At 46.5% G+C, this 19,680-nt stretch overlaps 1 protein-coding gene across 3 annotated transcripts in view; it reads right to left on the bottom strand.

Moving 5' to 3' along the window:
• Window positions 1–19,244, bottom strand: part of lrch1 (leucine-rich repeats and calponin homology (CH) domain containing 1) — a 51,722-nt gene extending 32,478 nt beyond the window's left edge. For all 3 annotated transcript variants that reach the window (XM_030112061.1, XM_030112062.1, XM_030112060.1), the window contains exon 1: window positions 18,849–19,244. In XM_030112061.1, coding sequence (XP_029967921.1) covers window positions 18,849–19,074 — 226 coding nt within the window. In that variant the 5' untranslated portion in view covers window positions 19,075–19,244. The remainder of the gene's footprint in view (window positions 1–18,848) is intronic.
• Between the last annotated feature and the right edge of the window lie 436 nt (window positions 19,245–19,680).

Below are 19,680 nucleotides of genomic sequence, written 5' to 3'. Positions count from 1 at the left end.
AGCATCGAACCCTTATCGACCTTGAGACGACCTCTGTTGCTTTCACCCTGGTCGTATCATCAAAAGGTCCCGATGGATTCCTCTCATGTCTGTTTTTAAAGTGTTGAGGTGTGAAGCAGACCTGAGGGTTTTTCCATGTCCCCAGTTAGCCACATTCAGATCCGACTGTAGTCTCACAGCAGTTGTGGACCAGCAGGATGAAGCAGGATGAAGCAGGCTGAAGCAGGATGAAGCAGGCTGAAGCAGGATGAAGCAGGCTGAAGCAGGCTGAAGCAGGATGAAGCAGGATGAAGCAGGATGAAGCAGGCTGAAGCAGGCTGAAGCAGGATGAAGCAGGATGAAGCAGGATGAAGCTGGTTACCGCGGTTCTCACTGGTTTACTGTACAAAGACTGGTTCTGTACAAAGACTGCAGGAATGTGGAGGCTGACAGAAGAATGTTTAGATGCCCACAGCTGAACACAAAGCTCTGTGATCGAACAGCACAACAGCTTCAATCCTTCAAACAACCACGGTTCCATTTAGCTGTCGACTCTTTCAAACATATGATTCCTTCATACTGTAAAACATACCGAAAATAAACCTAAGACACAAATGATTGGAACCGACAGCACATTCATCTTATTTTCTGGACTATAAGTCACTTTTTAAAGTCGTTCCACTGCTTAAGGGATTTTCAAAAAATCTTTTATAGAAAATATCCAGTCTGTTCCATGTTGGGCCACCAGATGTCACAGTTTGACAAGAGAAAGCCGCTACAGCAGCAGAACATCCTCCAGTGCTGCTGGATTTGACTGACAGATAAAGAAATATACGACCAAAGGGAAGTGAAAATGATCAAACGTGCTTCAGAGAACAGAAACATATTCAAAACTTATGAATAAATGGTTAATAGCACAAAAAAATTCTGAAAATGGCAGAATAAAAATGGCTAAATGATTAAAACAAAATGGTCTATCCTTGCTCAATTTTTCCACTTTTTCACCATTTTCTGAAACCAATTCTGAAAAATGTGAATGTTCTGTTGTCATCTTTAAAGCTGCTTTTATAATAAATCCTCGATTTAATCCAAATCAGCATTAAATGTGTGGGTCAGGCTGTCAGAGAGGAGTGTTTACACCACATTTCATATGAAACTGTTATGTTTCCCGTTTACATGGCAACTTTTTAAAAACGCCGTCTGTTTCCATTGAAAACGATGCCGCCGGCGTGTCGGACCACTAGCTGGAGCTGCTGTTGCTGAGGAGCCGTTGAGCTCAGAGTTTCACATCAGTTCTATTTTCCTCCGTTTCCATGGAGACGAAGGGTTTTCAAAAAGCTACGTTTTTCAGTGCCTCTGAGTGAAGTTGTCTTATAAACAAATCGCTGCAACGCTCCAAACGTTTTTCTGTTTTCACTGGAGAACATCTAGAACGAGACATAAACCTGCCTCTGAGAACCTGAACTCAGAACAGGAGTTCTGCGTTCTGATTGGTTGACGGCGCTGGACGGAGTCTCTCCCGTTACTGAAAGAACAGTGTGTGTATCTGTGTGTGTCTATGTGTGTATGTGTGTGTGTTTGTACTGCAGCTGCATCCTCCAGTTACACCTCCTCCCTGCTGCAGGGCTGCAGGGTAATGACAGGCTTCATGTTTTACACACACACACACACACACACACACACACACACACACACACAGTAGCATTCAACAGTTTGACCACAACATCTGGAGACGACAATAAAGAGAGGAAGTGAGGGGTTAAAGGAAGGGAAGGAGGAAAGAAGGGAGAGAAAAATAAGGACGATGCAGCTGAACGGAGCTACAAGCACAAAACTTTTATTTCTGTTCATCTCGATATCATGGCCGCCATCAAGGTCTGCTGAATCAAAGTGACTCCAAAATTGTTAAATTGATAAGTAAATTTTTTTTAAACTTATTGATAATCATGATTAATCATACCTGGTGGTCACAGCGAAGAAGCCAGAAGGACAAAAACAGAAGAACAAATTATGAAAAAGAAGTCAAACTTCTGAAACTGCAGACATACACAAGGGAAGGAAAAAAAAGCCATTTCCTCTTGAAATGAATCAAACACAAAGTGTGACTAAAAACATAATAAAGATTTTCTGATGGTGTTAAAACGTTCCACTATCCAACAGATGCAAAACTGATCCAATCCCAAGTATATTAAATACACAAACTTTATTACTGTTTTCATGTTTTTCTTTCAGTTCCAAACAGAGCAGGAGGAGGAGGAGGAGGAAGAGGAGGAGGAGGAGGATGAGCAGCAGGAGGAGGAGGAGCAGCAGCAGGAGGAGGAGGAGGAGCAGCAGCAGGAGGAGGAGGAGGAGGAGGAGGAGGAGGAGGAGGAGCAGCAGGAGGAGGAGTAGGAGGAGGAGGAGGAGCAGCAGGAGGAGGAGGAGGAGGAGGAGGAGCAGCAGGAGGAGGAGGAGGAGGAGGAGGAGGAGGAGCAGCAGGAGGAGGAGGAGGAGGAGGAGGAGGAGGAGGAGGAGGAGGAGGAGGAGGAGGAGGAGGAAGAGGCCTCGCCATTTGCTGACTCCACAGTAAGTCTCAGCTGGATGCAGTAGAACCAGGTTAAAACCTGCTGCCTCAGACTCTGTTTGTGCTGATGAGGATGATGAAGATCTGCTGTGTTAGGTTCACTGCGGCTGGGAGCTTTCAGCCTCTGGAGGGACAACAACATCCAGAAACAACTGACGGACTGCTCGCAATCCAAGAGCAACACCCAGAACCAACTGTAGATGTTCTCTAACACCGCCACACACAGAACAGTCGGTTGGAAACATCCCAGCGTCTTCAAACCATCTCTGCTCAGGTTTAAAGTTGACTGAGAGAATGTTTGGAGGAAAGGTTCTCCACGGACGCAGATGACGGTGCGGTAAACAGCTGGAACCGGAACAAACACTACTGTATTATTATCCAATTACCTGTGCAAACACAGAGAATGTGTAACAACAGTACTGCTCATGTGCAGTAATCAAAAATCTAGAAAATAACAAGTTGAGTGTAAAATTGTGAATTATTTTATTTTAAAATAATAATGGAGGTTAATTTAACCAAAATAGACAAATATTAGAATAAAGCAATGGATGCAGACTCTATATGAATTGATGAAATCCCAACCAGGGTGTGTGTGTGTGTGTGTGTGTGTGTGTGTGTGTGTGTGTGTGTGTGTGGGTGTGGGTGTGGGTGTGTGGGGGTGTGTGTGTGTGTTTTACGCTGTGGGGGGATTCTCCTCCCTCCCCCACTGTGAAAAATCCCTGCAGCGAGAGAAAGAGTGAATGAAGCGTGGTGACATGTTCGACTGTGTGCATGGATGCAAGAGTCGCATCGTGTGTGCAAATAAGCATGTGTGTGAAGCTGTGCGCATCAGCGGCTGCGCAGGAGTGTGAGTGTGTGTATGTGTGTGTGTGTGTGTGTGTGTGGGGTTCACGTTTATCTCGGGGCAACAGAAATAAATAAAAGATGCATATTTTCTGCCCGGTTCTAAACATAGCCTCTGTGCTTATGTGAGTGTGTGTGTGTGTGTGTGTGTGTGTGTGTGTGTGTTTGTGTGTGTGTGAGAATGTGTCTGGTTCTCCCACAGGAATCCCACATGACCTATTTCTCGACCCGTGTCCATCTGCCACAGCCTCACCAAATGCCCATTGAAACCACTTAAAATTGGCTTTATAAGGTCTATTTGAGGCAGGACACACACACACACACACACACACAAAGGAAAATGTCTTTCTGTTGACGACAGGAGTGACTGACATTTAGAAACCCTCCTCTGAACCAGACACACTCTGGTCTGTGGATCCTACAGAGCCCTGGTGGTTCTTCCAAGAGGCTTTCAGGTTCTCCAGATTCATCCAGCACTCCAGACACCAGGCTAAAGACCCCATTTACACCACAACGTTCTGAAAACCATGTCCGTTTCCATGGAAACGGCAGAAACACTGAAAATGATGTGGGAGATGTTTGTTTTTGTTGGTATTATCCATTTACTGAGCATGTGCAGAACAACGGTTCTCTCTGGTCGTGATGCTCGTGGAGTAGCAGCACCGCCATCGTCAAGTGGGGATGGAGGCCGAGCCTTTCCAGAGAGTGTCGGGGTTTCTTCTCGTTTGCACGACGACAGTATCGGAACCTTATATATAACTGGAGTGGACTCAGGGAACTGAATCCCTCACGTTTCAGGTGAGATGTGAGTTAGTAGAAGCTGCTGCTTTATTGAGGTTTTCAGGGGAAACAGTAGAGCAGTCACTTTGAGACGTTCACGATCAGTTTGCCCTCAGAATGATCAAAATCATCTGTTTGCCTGTACTGTGTTTTTCTGCATTTTTAGTGTTTACAGTTAACTATGGAGAAAATTGCGATACATCACAATATCGCGATATATCATGATACACAATGATAAGATGATATCGTGATAAAGCTCAATAGACCCTAAACTTTTGGCGTCTCACTTGAAAATAGCATCATGGCTCAACATGAAAGCTAGCTCTTTCTCAGTCTTTGTGCCGTTGCTGTATAAACACTGAAATATTTCTGTTTTTCTCTTTCAGCCTGGTGTTAACAGGACCTGAAAGGCCTCCGAGCTCAGAATCGAACTGCGGGTCAAGAGAAAGTGACGGGCCGATGAATCGGTCTGCAGGCTCTTTTCACTGGGTTTGTTGACAGGCAGAAAGTCCTCCTCGCTCCAAGAAGGAAATGTGAGTTTGTTTTGGAGGTTTCACCCCCCCACCCCCACCCCCACCCCCACCCCCGCTCCGTTTCCTCGCTCCATTTCTCTCCAAACCTCCACAACAACCGACACGAGCTGCCCGTTACATAACGGAGCCCGTCCACCCACGTCAGCCCACTCTGCCTCTCGCTGGGAACATGGACGCTCTCCGAGCAGCTCGCGTTTCAGTCTCCTCTCCCAAAATAAAGAGCAACAAGAAAAAAAAAAGTGAATCAGTGCGTCTGCTTTGTTCCTCCATAATTTACTCCTGATGCAGCGGGAGCGTTTCATCCGTCTGTCCCACTTCTTCCTCCCTGGAAGGCAAACTGGGACGACATAAAGGTCTGATGTTAAAACACACACACACACACACACACACACACACACACACACACACACACACACACACACACACACACACACACACACACAGAGTCTGACATCGGATAATAAAGGTGGTACAGGAAGAGAGCATATCAGGAGAAAAACAAGAAAGAAACTATAAGAGTGGAAAAATCATGAGTGACCGTGCGAACTTGTTAAAATGCTAGCATAACGACATGTCGAGAACATGGTTCAAACATCCAGATGTCAACTTGCAGGTGAGCTAACAATAGAGCTAACAACAGAACTAATAAGTAGAACTAACAGTGGAGCTAAAAGCACAGCTAACAGTACAGCTAACAGTTCAGCTAACAGTACAGCTAACAGTTCAGCTAACAGTCAAACTAACAGTGGAGCTAATAACGGAGCTAACAGTGGAACTGATTGCAGAGCGAAAAGTGGAGCTAACAGTGGCGCTAATAGCAGAGCTAACATTGGAACTAATAACGCAGCTAACAGTGGACGTAGCAGGGGAGCTTAAAGTACAGCTAACAGTACAGCTAACAGGGGAGCTAACAGTACAGCAGTGATTACAGATTATAGCTAAAGAGAATCAACCATTGTTAGAGAAGTTATTTGTGCTGGAAATTTTTGGAATGAAAGTATCATTCCCATAAAGAAGGGGTTTTCAAGGTGTTTTATTTTCTTCTTCTCTCGCTCTGCGCCTCCCCTGAAACCCTCTGGCGCCCCCCAGGGGAGGTGCGCCTCACACTTTGAAAACCGCTGCCATAAAACATCAAAACACTGCGTGTTAGGGCGTGTGAGTGTGTGCGTGCGTGCGTGCGCGTGTGCGCGTGCGTGCGTGCGTGCGTGCGTGCGTGCGTGCGTGCGTGTGTGTGTGTGTGTGTATAAAGCCGGGGGATCTCTCTGTCTGACCCAGTGACCAGCAGACGGATTAACACTACGGTGGATTTACAGGCTCAAAACATGTTTTTCTTCATTAATTTGATACTCATGTTGTATTTAATGTTCATCTGAGGCAGTTAATGTGTGGAGAAGGTTTTCTGACCCAAACTGATCCCAGACGGTGGAAATCTATCCTTTAAGTCCCACTTCCAGCTGTAAGGACGTGTTGAGAAGCATCGAGTCGACCACAGATTCACATATTTTACTGTTTGGAACAAAAACAAAAACGAAACATCTGAGTCACCATTTTTGTGCCATGTTTGTCCTGTAAACATGATTTGTTCCATTTCTACCCAGAGTGCATCGCTCAGCTTTCAGAGGAATCCTTCAATGGCATCGTTTCAGTTCTACGTTGTCCTTTAACAGAAGATTTGTGCTTCCACGGCGACGTCACAAACAGTGGAAACGCTGGTGGGCCACTCGATAACTGGACTCTCAGAACAGACGTTTTAGCAAGTTTCAAAAAACTAAAATTTGTCTCCAGCTGCAAAACATGTTAATTACCTGAAATAAAGAAAAAAAATAAAATGACTAAAAAGCTTTTCTGTTAACTAAGAAGTGATGTTAGATTCATTATCATTCATAGCTATAATTTTGTGCTATTGTTTCCAATTTTAACAGTTTTTCCATCAATTTTAGTTTTGTTTGTTTGTTTGTTTTATTTGTTTTGCCATATTATGGCTTTTCTTTTTTCTTTTGAATCAATGTCAAAAGATGAAAATGCCACATTATCAAAGATGAAATGAAAACATTTTTCGTGATAGAAAACTTTGACATTAATTTTTACATCAAAATTAAAAATAGTTACTTTATAACTTACTCGTGCTAACTGATTGAACCTTAATCTGAAGACTGTTTCTGAACTGTATTTTCTCCTTTAAATGAAGATAAAAGTGTTCTTTAATGCAGTTATATTCTCACATTATGAAATGAGAACACTCAAAATAAAAAAAAATTAAATGTGTTAAAAAAAATCCCACTAACTGAACCACCACGTTTATAAGGTTTATGAGTCTTCATCCATCTTTTGTCTTTTTTAGCTTTTAAAATCTAATAACAGATTTTCCTGACTGAAAAACGGAATGTTTCTGCTGTATTTCTTTTCGTTTATGACCATCTTTACATTGTACAATAATGAATGAACAACATGAGTTCAACAAACGAAAAAGTCCTGAATGCAACATCAGGTGGAGCCGAGAAAACAGCTGATCACCGACAGAAAGACGGACGTGTTCCTGTCAGGAAAGCGAAGGAGGAGTTTGATCCAGCAGGAGAAAAATCAATAGAAATGATGAAGAAAGAAAAAACTCATTTAGAATTTACTGTAAAGATTAAAAAAAACAACATGGAGGTGAAGAGAGGAAGAGAGCTGGAGGAGAGACGTTAACAGGATTAGAGGGGGCAAAACTGGCAACCCACCAGGCGCGCACACACACACACACACACACACACACACACACACACACACACACACACACACACACACACACACACACACACACACACACACACACCAAATTCAACAACAATCCCCCCTCCACCACTGACCCACATCTTTCACTGCTGTCAGCACATCACTAAACTGTGTGTGTGTGTGTGTGTGTGTGTGTGTGTGTGTGTGTGTGTGTGGCCGCTGGCAGGGTGGCAGTAGATGCCATGCTCACAAAACACCACCCACTCCCATCAAAACACACCATGAGCCATAAAGAACACACACATTGCTGGTGTGTGTGTGTGTGTGTGTGTGTGTGTGTGTGTGTTTCTTCTAATACATACAGTATATCATTTAGGAATCTTTTGATCGTTTCTGTATTTCCAGTCTTGTTTTCATCGCTGAACAAATCAAACTGATGCTGAGAGAACTCGGCTGTGGAGCGTCCGGTGGAGCGTCGGCCGCGACTCTAACGGAGGTTATTCGCCGTGTCGAAACACTTCCAGTAGAATCCGTCTTCAGTGAAATGTCCCCAGTCTTTGGAGGCTTTGGGTCAGAGTTCGAGCCTCTTCTGTGTGTTCTGTCATAATTCCTGCGTTCTTCTGTTTGTGGGAGTTAAACTCCAGCACTTCCTGTCGAGCAGCGCAGCGGCAGATGAGCACCAAGTGCCTGCTGGGAATTCATCAAATAGCCATTCACAACAACAACAACAACAACAACAACATGACTCATCGAGGCTTCAATTTCCCCCTAACAGAATTTTCATCTTTTACAGCCGGTGGGTCCAAAGTGCGGCCCGGGAACTGCTCACGGGACAGGGTGGAAATTTATGAGGTCCGAGGACTCTGGACTACAAGCTCAACCACAACAAACCGAGCAAAGCAATTATTAAAGGACCCGGAACTGTGTGTGAAAAACAAAAAGCCTGATGAAAGAAACCGACAGAAGAAACAGCAGACTTTAAACACGCCGTCTGAAAATAAACTCATTAATATGCAGTTTGAATCCCTGCAGAGCGACGCGAGAATCAGACACACACCTGAGCAGGTGAGACGCAACGCCCAGGCCTTACACCAGGCTGGATGGGATCAGATCAGTGTGTGTGTGTGTGTGTGTGTGTGTGTGTGTGTGTGTGTGTGTGTGTGAACACTCATTTATGTACGCTGGCATGTGCTTCATGGTGAATTAGGATAAGCCTGAAGGAGAGCGGTATGGAAAGCGTGTGTGTGTGTGTGTGTGTGTGTGTGTTTTGGGGGTGAATCTGGCCTACATTTGGAGGGATGAGAGCCTGCGCCTGTTTATTTATTCAGGAGGTTTCGGCGTCTGTCAGGACGGGCTGAAAATGTGAAAACGTTCGTCCCAAATCCGCAGAAACACCCGGAGCTGCTCTTTGTTCACTGGAGACATTCATCATCCCACAGGTTCAGTGTCTCCCAGAGCTGAACCGCCCGAGGACATCGGACATCGTTTTCAGAAAGAAAGCTGTGCCAATATGAAACCACAAAAAAAAGATGCCCGTTTCCACGGAGACGACAAACACTGAAAACGATGCAGTTAGCATCCCAGGCCTCGATTCGGAGTTTCTGAACGCTGATGGCATCAGGTGCTGATGTGTTGCAGGAGGACAGCGGCTGGAGGTGTACAGCAGGGTGGAGAGTAGGGGTGTGCCATCTAAGGCACCTCACGATTCGATTCGATTACGATTCAGGGTGCTACGATTCGATTATTCAACGATTATCACGATATTAATGATAAAAACGATTATCATGATTTTTTTGTGCATTTTTTCCCCCTCACTTAGTGCCCACTTCATACTTTGAAACAATGTACAGCTGTTTCTCGGTATACATAAATCTTTTTTTTTTTCCCCCTTGTCCTGTTCGGCAGCTGGGGCGTGCAATATTGTATGATTGTAGCCTTTTACTATCCGAACAGATTTTAATGTTAGCTGTACATTGTTTCATACTTTGAGACAATGTACAGCTGTTTCTCGGTATACATAAATCATAGTAATCAAACAAATTCAAATCCAAAAAAAGTATTTTTTATTGATGTCAAGTGGTCCATCAGCAACCATGGCATAAACTTTGTGCCTGTAGCTGTGGCCTAAAGAGCCAATACAACAAAAGGCTGCCCCTGTTGACAAAAGATCAACAGTTACCTCCCTTAAGTGCAAACAATAGCAGATATGTCATATATGCAGATATATGTTCAATTTGAATTTACTACTTGGCGTTCAGCATATCTAGACACCTACATCTAGATATCTATGTCTATATGTCTAGGCGGTAGTGGGACGTCAGCGGGAGCTACGGGAGCTGCAGTGTTGTTGTGTGCGTGTTTTTTCGACTGCCGATGCTAACGCATGTTTCTGATCCCTGCTCTTGGAATAAACATCGTCATGCTGCCAAACGCCTCTGGACTTCTTTCAGGCATATTACAGAGAAAAATTTTTTGGTTGTTTTGTTTACCTCTGAACTGAAAGCTTTGTTTACGGCGCCGCGCCATGCGCAGTACGGCTCATTGTTTCCGGGGCTACATGAGGCTACACGGTGGCTTTTGTTCCAGTGTAGCGTAAAATGGACGAATATCTATTGGATGAATATGTTGTGGACGAGAACTTTGAATGATTTTCTCTTTAGCAAAAGCAGCGTTGGCATTTAGCACTAGCTTTTAATCCAGAAGAATGAATCTCACACTCTGTTACTGTAGCTAAAGAGCTAGCTGTCGCCATATTAACCGGTCCGTCACTACAGATGTCCGGATGGTGCGCAGGAACAATACTTTGGTTCCGCAAGTGGCGTCCGTGCTCCTGGCGTCTAGTTATTATGAAAAATAATCGATTTTAAATATTTATGAATCGTAATCGAATCATTATGTGTCGCATCACGATTAATCTAATAATCGATGTATCAGCACACCTCTAGTGGAGAGCCTGCCGGGCGGTCGGAGGCGGAGGTGAAGATGTTGGACAAACTGTGGGATCTTCCGGAGACGCAGCGTTCCGCCATGAGGGACGGAGCGAGAGCACTTCCTGCTTCTGAGGGACGGATGATGCCAAAAGAAGACAAAGCTTCTAGAAAGGCTAAAAATACCAGCTGCAGGCACGGATCAAAAACGCGATGAGTGAAACCCGGCGGCGTGTTGGAGGGTCGGATCTGACAGCAGAGTCTTTGAAGACGTTCTCCAGCGCAGAGCCAGGCGTCACGTCGACCGTGTTCAGAGGGACGGTCTGGAATATGAGCAGGACCGCGGAGCAGGAAGAGACTCACTCAGGAACAATCAGGATGGAAAACTCGAAGAAAGAAAAAGTCGGCATCATGTGTGACGGTCTGACGGAGAGGTCGCAGATCCAGGATCAGCCGAGAGTCGAGTTCATGACCCGAGACATCACATCCACTGGATCTGCTCACAAACAGCTCATAAGCAGAAAAAGACTCCTTCATCTGGACTGGAAAGTTTCTACTGAATAACATTTTGGATTTTTCTCCCCAGCGTGAACACGTGCAGTTAGCATAACTAGCATCAAAATGCTAAAACCACCTTCAAGCCTGTAGATGGACGATTTGATTAGATAATCCATTGGTAGCTGGAATCAGAGCTTCATCAGAGACGTAGACGCTGGTTAATTTCACACATTAAACAGTTAAAAAGCATGTCTAAGAAATAATAAACCCATCAGCTCCTGTCCTCTGGCACAAGACCACATAGTCCAAACGTACGAGACGCTGCGACCACAGTTCGGACGCTGAATGTTCATTTGGATCTGATCACATGAGGATCTCCATCCCTGCAGACGGAGAGCTGACCTGCCTCCGAGACGCCGGAGCGAGCCAGGAGGCCCGTGGTCGTCTGATCAGAGAGGCGGAGCCGAGGACGGCCTCGCAGCAGAACACACACAGGAAGCGGCCGCTCCCCCACTCATTGTTTCAGGAGGCGGCCGCTCCGGTTACTTCCTGTCCAAGAGGGCAAAGATCTCCCTGCCTGCTGAACCGCTGGAGGCCGACCCCCGCGGGGGAGTTATTCTCCAACTGTCACTTCGAACTCCTCAACCGAACCCTGGAACCCGTGGAAGCAGGGAAAACCCGCTTCTGTGTCTCCGAGCGCCGTCGTCGTGTCAACACACCTCCAAGACGCCGTGTTTCTTGGTCCACGGTGTTACGGTGAAGTCGGTCTCGTCACAGACGGGACTCGTCCTCCAGTCTGTCTGCTCGTCTCCACTCCGTCCCCCCGGCGCTCCTCGGCGCTGAAGCCATTATCTGCTCCATTAACTGCTTCATCCAGGATTCATGAAGGAGTCTCGTCTTTAGAAACCCTCGACACGCCGCCGCCGCCGCCGGCGGGACGGTGGAGGTGAGACGTGACAGACGGACAGAAATCCAGTTTTCAGCAGAGGGTTTCCAGGAAGTGTTGAGCTGATAGGGGTCAAGGGTCATGCTCAGGGACGTCTGATGCGAGCCTCTCATTTACTTCTATTCCATCAACAGCTTCATATATTGTGAGACTCAAAACATTAAGGCTCTAAATGGATGGACGACATACCAGCATCGATATTTTTTTCTTTTCTTTTACAAATCGGCATCGGTGCGATCAGTAAAACTGCTCCATTATTAACAGTCGATATTTATTTCCCTCTGGTTCCCGTTATGTGTGTTTATGTGCCAGTATTTGAACATTTCATTACAGTTTAACTTGGAGCATTTCCACCGACTCCAGAGTCTGTGATCAATAAGTCTGATTAGTCAGAATGTCGTCAGGACATATTTTGAAATTTCTGATTTAGACTATTTTACTGATGTCAATTGAAATGATTCAGATTATGAAACCTTGTCGAGGTGTTTTAGTGATGGTTGATATCAGACATGCGTCTCGGAGCATCCCTGAAGATCTCCCCTTTCTGTGGTTGGGTTCCATACGGTAAGTTATCAGATAAAAGCTCTTTCAGCTTATTTCAGTTCATTTCAAACCAAAAATGACAAAATTCTACACTTTTTCTGATTAAAAACATGTTTTGCAAACATGTTTTGTTTAGTATCATTGAAAACTTCAAAAAAGTAAAGATCAGAGTTTCACCTGCTCAAGACTTTATTAAAGTATAAGTTTGCAAATCCAATCAATACAGTCAGTTTTAACACTTTTTAGCAGGTTTTTTTTAATTGCATAAAACATGAGACTGTGTTTTGATTTAAAAGATCAATTAGTCAATTAACCAATTCAAAATAGTCTACAACAATACATGAATGTTGAGATTCTCCAGTTGTATTGTAAAGTGTGTGTGTGTGTGTGTGTGTGTGTGTGTGTGTGTGTGTGTGTGTGTGTGTGTGTGTGTGTTTGTCAGCTGTCATTGCAGTCAGGTGTGGCAGGAACACTGAGCGGATAAACTCCTCCTCTAACACAACACCCTCAACACATTCCTGGAAGTCCACTGCTTCCTGTGTGTGTGTGTGTGTGTGTGTGTGTGTGTGTGTGTCACAGGAAGTGAGGGTGGTAAACTCGGTGTGTATCATACCTCATGTGTGTAAACTCCCTCCACTCACATGAACCTGACGAGTCGTATTTGATACCTTTATAGTATTTATTTCACTGGGAAAATTAAGACTTTCTAGACGCTGAACTCAGGGCAGCTCAGGCGGAGGTTTATCATCAACCAGACGTTTTCCCAGAATTCCACTGCTTTCATTTAACTGGAAACAGAGTAACAAAACAAAAACCGAAAACTGTAAAAAATATTTTCATATACTATACAAGACGAAACACAACTCAATCTAATCTGGTGGTGGTTCAGGAAAAGCCTATTATCACGTCAGTTTGAGAAGGAAGATGCTCTATACGAGGGTGTACCCAAAAAAAAACCGGAATTTGATTATAACTTTTTATTTATGACATTTCAAAATAAAACACCACCGTCGCCTTCAAAATAATCCCCATCTGCATTAATGCAGCGCTCCAGCCGTGTCTCCCACTTCACGAATGCGTCGTCAGACCCGCGCGTAAAGTGCCATTTGTTGCCGGCTGCGATTTTTCTGTCACCTCCTCCACATCTGCAAACCGCTGTCCCTTCAGCTCTTTCTTCACTTGGGGAACAAGAAAAAGTCACTCGAGGCTTCATCTGGCGAATCAGGCGGATGGGAGAGGAGATTCATCTCATTCTTCGCCAGAAACTGCGTGAGGCGCAGCGCCGGGTCCGCTGGCGCACTGTGGTGGTGGATCAACCGGCTCCACTTCCGCCACTCCGCGGGCCGCTTCCTCCTCACATCCTCACGGAGCCGTCTGAGGACTTCCATGTAGTAGTCCTGATTTACAGTCTGACCTGGAGGGACAGACTCGCTGTGGACGAGACCCTGGACAGCCAAGAAGCAGCTCAGCATTGTTTTCACGGCTGAGCGCACCTGACGCGCGGACATCTGGCCCTTTTTAAACCACCCGAACCACTCATGGACCTGATTCTTCCCCAGAGCATCATCCTTGTAGGCTTGCTGCAACAAGGTGAGTGTTTCTGCTGCTGTTTTTTCCCAGCAAAAAGCAGAATTTAATGTTTACGCGCTGCTCTGGCTTCCTAGTCAATGTCGCCATTTTGGAAAAAATCGCAGACTGCCTCTGCACTCTGTTGCTATAAATAGCTCCTGACAGGCTTCAGTGTAACTCTCGGAGCTCAAATTTCTCACAGATGTGCATGAGGCTTACCTGCAGCACATGTGACGGCCAGAAGTCGGAACTCGTTATTATATTGTTTTCTGACCAAATTCCGGTTTTTTTTTGGGTACCCCCTCGTATTCTGGAAGATTCAGGACTGAAGTGAACTCCTCTCTTAACAGGCTCAGTTGGTTCTGAGTCTTTGTATAAAACACACTGCTGGCTGATCAATACATCCTGGTTGGTCAGACGGTTAATCAGAGGGAGACGGATCACCTCCTGGAGTAAAAACGTCCCTCCATCAGCAGCACGCCGGTTCAGATTCGCGCCACGCCCCTCGGCGTTTCAGGTGATGTTGATACCATCACATCTGATGTCGGCCGTGTTTGGAGAATCACCTTGTTTTCCGTCTCGCCGCAGGCCGTGATGGCATCGCTCTGGCGTGACTCCCCTCACGGCGCTCCCTCCGCCCCCCGCCCCGCGGCGTCGCTTCACCTCATTAATCCTGCCGTGGAGGGAGCGTCTCGGTGCAAGCGCTCCTCCGGCGCCGGGGTATTTCAGGCTCGCCTCACGCCGCCTACGCCGGTGTCAGGAACGCTTCCGAGCAGAGATGGCCAGATAACGCGCTCCACCCCCACCTCCCCTCTGTTTAGCTCAGATCATCCTGAAGGCCTGCTGACGCCATGCCGGTCTCTGAAGACGGAGTCTCCTTGACAACCGTCACTGAAAACGCTACGTTCTGGAAACAGCTTCTCCGTTTCCGTGGTAACGGGTCTTATTTTTGCAACATTGCCATGTAAACGTGAAATTTTTCTGAAACGTCAAAACGACGACGATGTGTTTTCACCTGGAATGTTGTTGTTGTGAGAGCTGGGCCTGAGTCGCACAGATGCATCATGGGATTTGTCGTTGCTCACAGGTGTGAGGCAGTGGGGACGTCCTCGGTACGAGCCGCCATCCAGGGCTGCGTGACGCCAACACGAGAAGTTATGAAGTATTAAAAGAGAGCGAGTGAGACAGAGGAGAGCGGCTCGGAGCGTGACGGCAGAAGACAAACACCCCCCCGACCCCCACCCCACCCCCCCACCCCCCCGCCGCCGCCGCCGTAGAGCCAGCAGCTCCGCTTGGCGTGGCGCTGCATGTCGAGGCTTGTGTGGCAGCCGAGCCGACACCAGGCCAGCGCAGTGTGTTTGAAGATGTGTGTGTTGGTCGCTCTGCTCTCTCGTCTCACTTCATTTCATGGAGGTCGATCAGCGGCTGCCGTGAGACGGAGATGTTCATGAACGTGTGTGTGTGTGTGTGTGTGTGTGTGTGTGTGTGTGTGTGTGTGTGTGTGTGTGCGCGTGTGTGTGTCAGAAGGCTACTTACTAAATATATGTATTAAATGTAATATATGTATTAGAATTAATTCAAGAGAACGATCACGGTTACTTCCTTGGAGAAATGTCAAAGTAGCAAAGATATGAATTAACTCACTTAACGTATCAATCGTACGCACATAAACAAAATATGTATTTGTAAATCAGGCAATTTTCAGTCACCAGTGAAATTCAAAACACACTGAAAGAAACTGATGCACAGGTAGAACATGAAGACTCAGCACTGGAGAGCTCCTAAAGCCGGACTCACACTGGGGATCTTTCACCGTGCTGTGAAGACAAGCAGTCATCAGAGAAGCTCTGGGTGTGACTGGATGTGACGGTTCTGAGCTTTGGAAATGGACCCAATGAATTTCTTCTCTGTAGCTGAAACAACTTGAAATTTAAATTTAATTTGGCTCAAACAGGAATTCCAGGTCTGAACTACAGATTGCAAGAAAAACCTGGATCATCTGTCAATTTTCTAACGGATGAAGCGAGAATCAGATCGTCTGTACCAGAAGTTTCACTCACTCGTTTACAGTTAGCACGCTGTATGTGGCGAAGCTATGCTAATGCTAACTAAAGGTAAACAGAGGCGGTGAGCTAATGTCTCGACTTATGGCTGATTGAGAAGTGGGCGGGGCTTAAACATTTGAAGGCTTTGTTACAGAAAAAGCTGACACAAATGCACATCTTTTTGTTTTCTTTCAGAACAGTTTAGCATTTGGACAGTGACATTTCAAAAAGCTGTTCATTAACAGGGAAACGACGACTTGACGCCAACCAAGATTCAAATGGGGCCCGATCAATCCGGTCGTTCACGGTAAATGGAAACCACAGTTTGGTGAGATACTGTCAGGAAATCCAACTCTGGCTCTCAAACCCAGAGAGAAATGTGGCGAGGAGCAGAGGAAATGAAATCAAAGTGGAGCACAGAAAGGAGATGTCGCTCTGCGAGCTCAGCCCCTTGAAACCAAACGGAGCTTTTCACTGATTAAAAGGCCTTCAAGTCAAAACTGATGATCCAAAAATAACTCCACAGAGTTCAAAAGACGAGGAAATTAAATGCCAAACACTTCTTATCGGTATCATGAACCTCCAGAAGGAGATCAGAGGAGTCCTGACGAGGAGCTGTGAGAGATCTGGACTGGAGGCCAGATATCGGCCCTGATAGCAGAACAACAGCGTCGTCACTGAGGCAGCAAACCAAGCTGGACGCTGTGGGATCAGTGGAGCAAACAGCAGAAATCAGCATCAAACAGGAACGTTTCCATGGCGGACCTCACACTGCTGCCTGTGTGTCTCTGAACGCCATCGCTGCAGTTATGTAAGCCACATTTCTTTTTTAGTGGACATAAACAAAAGTCGGAGGGAGTCGGAGCGTCAGCGAGCCTCCTTAGCTGCTCCGCTCAGTCATTCCTCTAACCATAGAGGCAGGGCATGTGTGTGTGTGTGTGTGTGTGTGTGTGTACACGTTTCAAAACAAACATGAGCTGCATGGATTGAGGATCTTTTATCTGGGAGAGCAGTTTAAAGACGACGGTCTGCGCCTCAGCACAGAAATCCATGCCGGCGTCTGTCTTCCTAAAGTACCGTAACACCTGGTCGTGCTCCTGGAGGTTCCTCGGTTCTCTAAAAGCAGAACAGGAGGCAGAGCTTTCAGCTTTCGGGCTCCTCTCATGTGGAACCAGCTCCCAGTTTCACTTGGGGAGGCTGACACAGGCTGACTGAAGCTTTTCTATTTATTAAAGCAGGAAAAATAGGATATTTTTGCAAAAACAACAAACAATTACGACTGAAAATGCTGACAATCTCAACATAGTGTCGATTCCCGGTTCAAATCCAGTCAGTTGTCCAAAGAAAACCCAAAACGCTCCGAGTAGATTAACAACAACTATGATTGAGAACGTTTGTTTAAATGCAACATTCTTCTTCACCACAGTGAACACTTCCATTTACTCCATTATCATCTGCATACGAGGAGAAGGTGGAATCCATGTTTCCACAGCAGCAGCAGCCTTCAGGCAGCGCTCACTTCTCTCTTCCGTCATTATTTTTGGGGCCGGTCCTTTTCTCACGTCGGTTCTTATTTGAGGAAATTCCTTTAAAGGCCGATTTAGAAACATGGTAATCTAGTGGTCTGACGCCGTTGCAAATCTGCAATGCATCGTGGGAACTGTAGTTCATGAGTAGCTGAAGGGGTTTCTCGCTGGGATTAATTAAGTGTTTCTATCTTATCTTTAGTGTGTGATGTTGTGACCATCCATCAAATCCTCTCAACCAGCTCTGAAATCTGCTCTCATGGATCTAAAAAAGCTCTGCAGCTCACCGAGAACTCCCAGCGATTCTCCCAACACTTAATACTCAGGTTATGTACGTTGAAATTCTGTCTTTTGCCATTTGTATCTAAACAATCACAATACAGATACTGAGAATGTGGATGATAAGGTGCAGACTTGTCGAGCGGCCTGACTCAGAGGATTATCACAGATGTCTGCAGATGCTAAAGCAGTGGGGATCTGTGAACCCCTCACACCGCCAACCTAAGACCAAAGACTCTCCTCCACGCTCAAGAACCACAGTTTCATCCTTGACGACAGTCTGCCGAGTCACTTCTCAGATAGTTCAGTGTGGCCAAAGGTCAAACGACGAGTGAGACGGTTACAGATTCTTTATGCAGCAAGAAAACGAAACTCCCCGCAGAAAGGCCGACAACCCAGACCTGCTGCTCATCCCACAAATGCATGTTCCCAGAAGAGATCCACACACAGCAAAAACAACAAACAACAACGTAGACAAGAGTGTGGGGCATGAAACATGCAGACTGTCTGGAGGAAATAAACAGGTAGACTGGAGTAAATAAACATGTCAACTATTGTGAGTAAATAAACCGGTAGACTGGGGTAACTAACCCAGCAGACTGTTTGGAGTAAACATGTAGACTGCTCGAGGTAAATAAACATGCAGACTGGGGTAACTGGCAGCAGACCGCCTGGAGCCGGGGCAGTAGACTGGGGTAACTGGCAGCAGACTGGGGTAACTGGCAGCAGACTGAGGTAACTGGCAGCAGACCGCCTGGAGCCGGGGCAGTAGACTGGGGTAACTGGCAGCAGACTGGGGTAACTGGCAGCAGACCGGGGTAACTGGCAGCAGACCGGGGTAACTGGCAGCAGACTGGGGTAACTGGCAGCAGACCGCCCGGAGCCGGGGCAGCAGCAGTAAACTGACTCAGCTCCCTCGGCCTGCTGGGGATTTCCAGCCGGCGGGTCTGATGCCCAGTCTCGCTGTTCGGTGTCTGCTGGAGAAGCGACGGCCTTCCTGCATGTGCAGAAACATCTGCAGCAGCAGCTGGACGTGCACGCGGACAGCAGCTGGACATGCCCGCGGGGGGGGGGGGATGCAGAGTAACGCGTTACTCCTTACCTGCGTGCACCGTGTCGCTCAGGTCGTGGTTGGCGGCTGTCCGGGGAAACTCCTTCAGCTTGCGGCAGCTGAGGTTGAGCACGCCGCTGGCCGCCGCCTCCTCCAGCGCCCGCTCCAAGCCGCGGTTCGGGGGCAGGTTGTGGGTCTGGATGGTCTGGATGGACGGGGACGGAGCGAGCTGGGAGCCGACGGCGGGGCGAGCCGACTCCGCTCCCAACGCCGCCATGGTTCTCCGGTTCTCCGCTGCGGCGGGGGCGCGTCCGGGATAAATCCGACAGAGAGAGAGGGGGGCCGGCTGTGGCGCTCCGGCGGTCCGCGGGACGTTGCTTCCCTCCTCACGAGCCGTACGGAGCCGTGCCGCGCGTCCGGAAACCTCCGGGTTGTCGCTGCCGCGTCTGCGTCTCCGTCTGCGCGACGCGGAGCGTCAAGCGGCAAAGCGGCACGAGCGGTACGACTTCCGGGGACGAACTTTCAAGATAAAATACACTTCATGATTACAGATTGATGGAATGTTGGTAAAGTGTCTAGACTAGCTTCATCAGATTAAAAGACAAGAACCAGCAGCTACTGAACCACCTTATAAACATCTTGCCTTTTTCTGTTTTTTTCTTTTCTTTTCTTTCCTGTTTTTGTTTTTACATGTTTGAAATAAAGACTGATACAAAACCAGAGTAATTGATTCTTTATTGTTTGGTTTTTGTTTGTTACTTTGCTTGTGGATTTATTATTATTATTATTATTATTATTATTATTATTATTATTATTATTATTATTATCATTATTATTATTATTATCATTATTATTGCTGTTGTTGTTGCTGCTGTTGTTCTTT

The sequence above is a fragment of the Salarias fasciatus genome, chromosome 16, assembly GCF_902148845.1.
Source record: "Salarias fasciatus chromosome 16, fSalaFa1.1, whole genome shotgun sequence".
Classification (NCBI taxonomy): domain Eukaryota; kingdom Metazoa; phylum Chordata; class Actinopteri; order Blenniiformes; family Blenniidae; genus Salarias; species Salarias fasciatus.
This window is presented reverse-complemented; position numbering and strand designations above follow the sequence as displayed.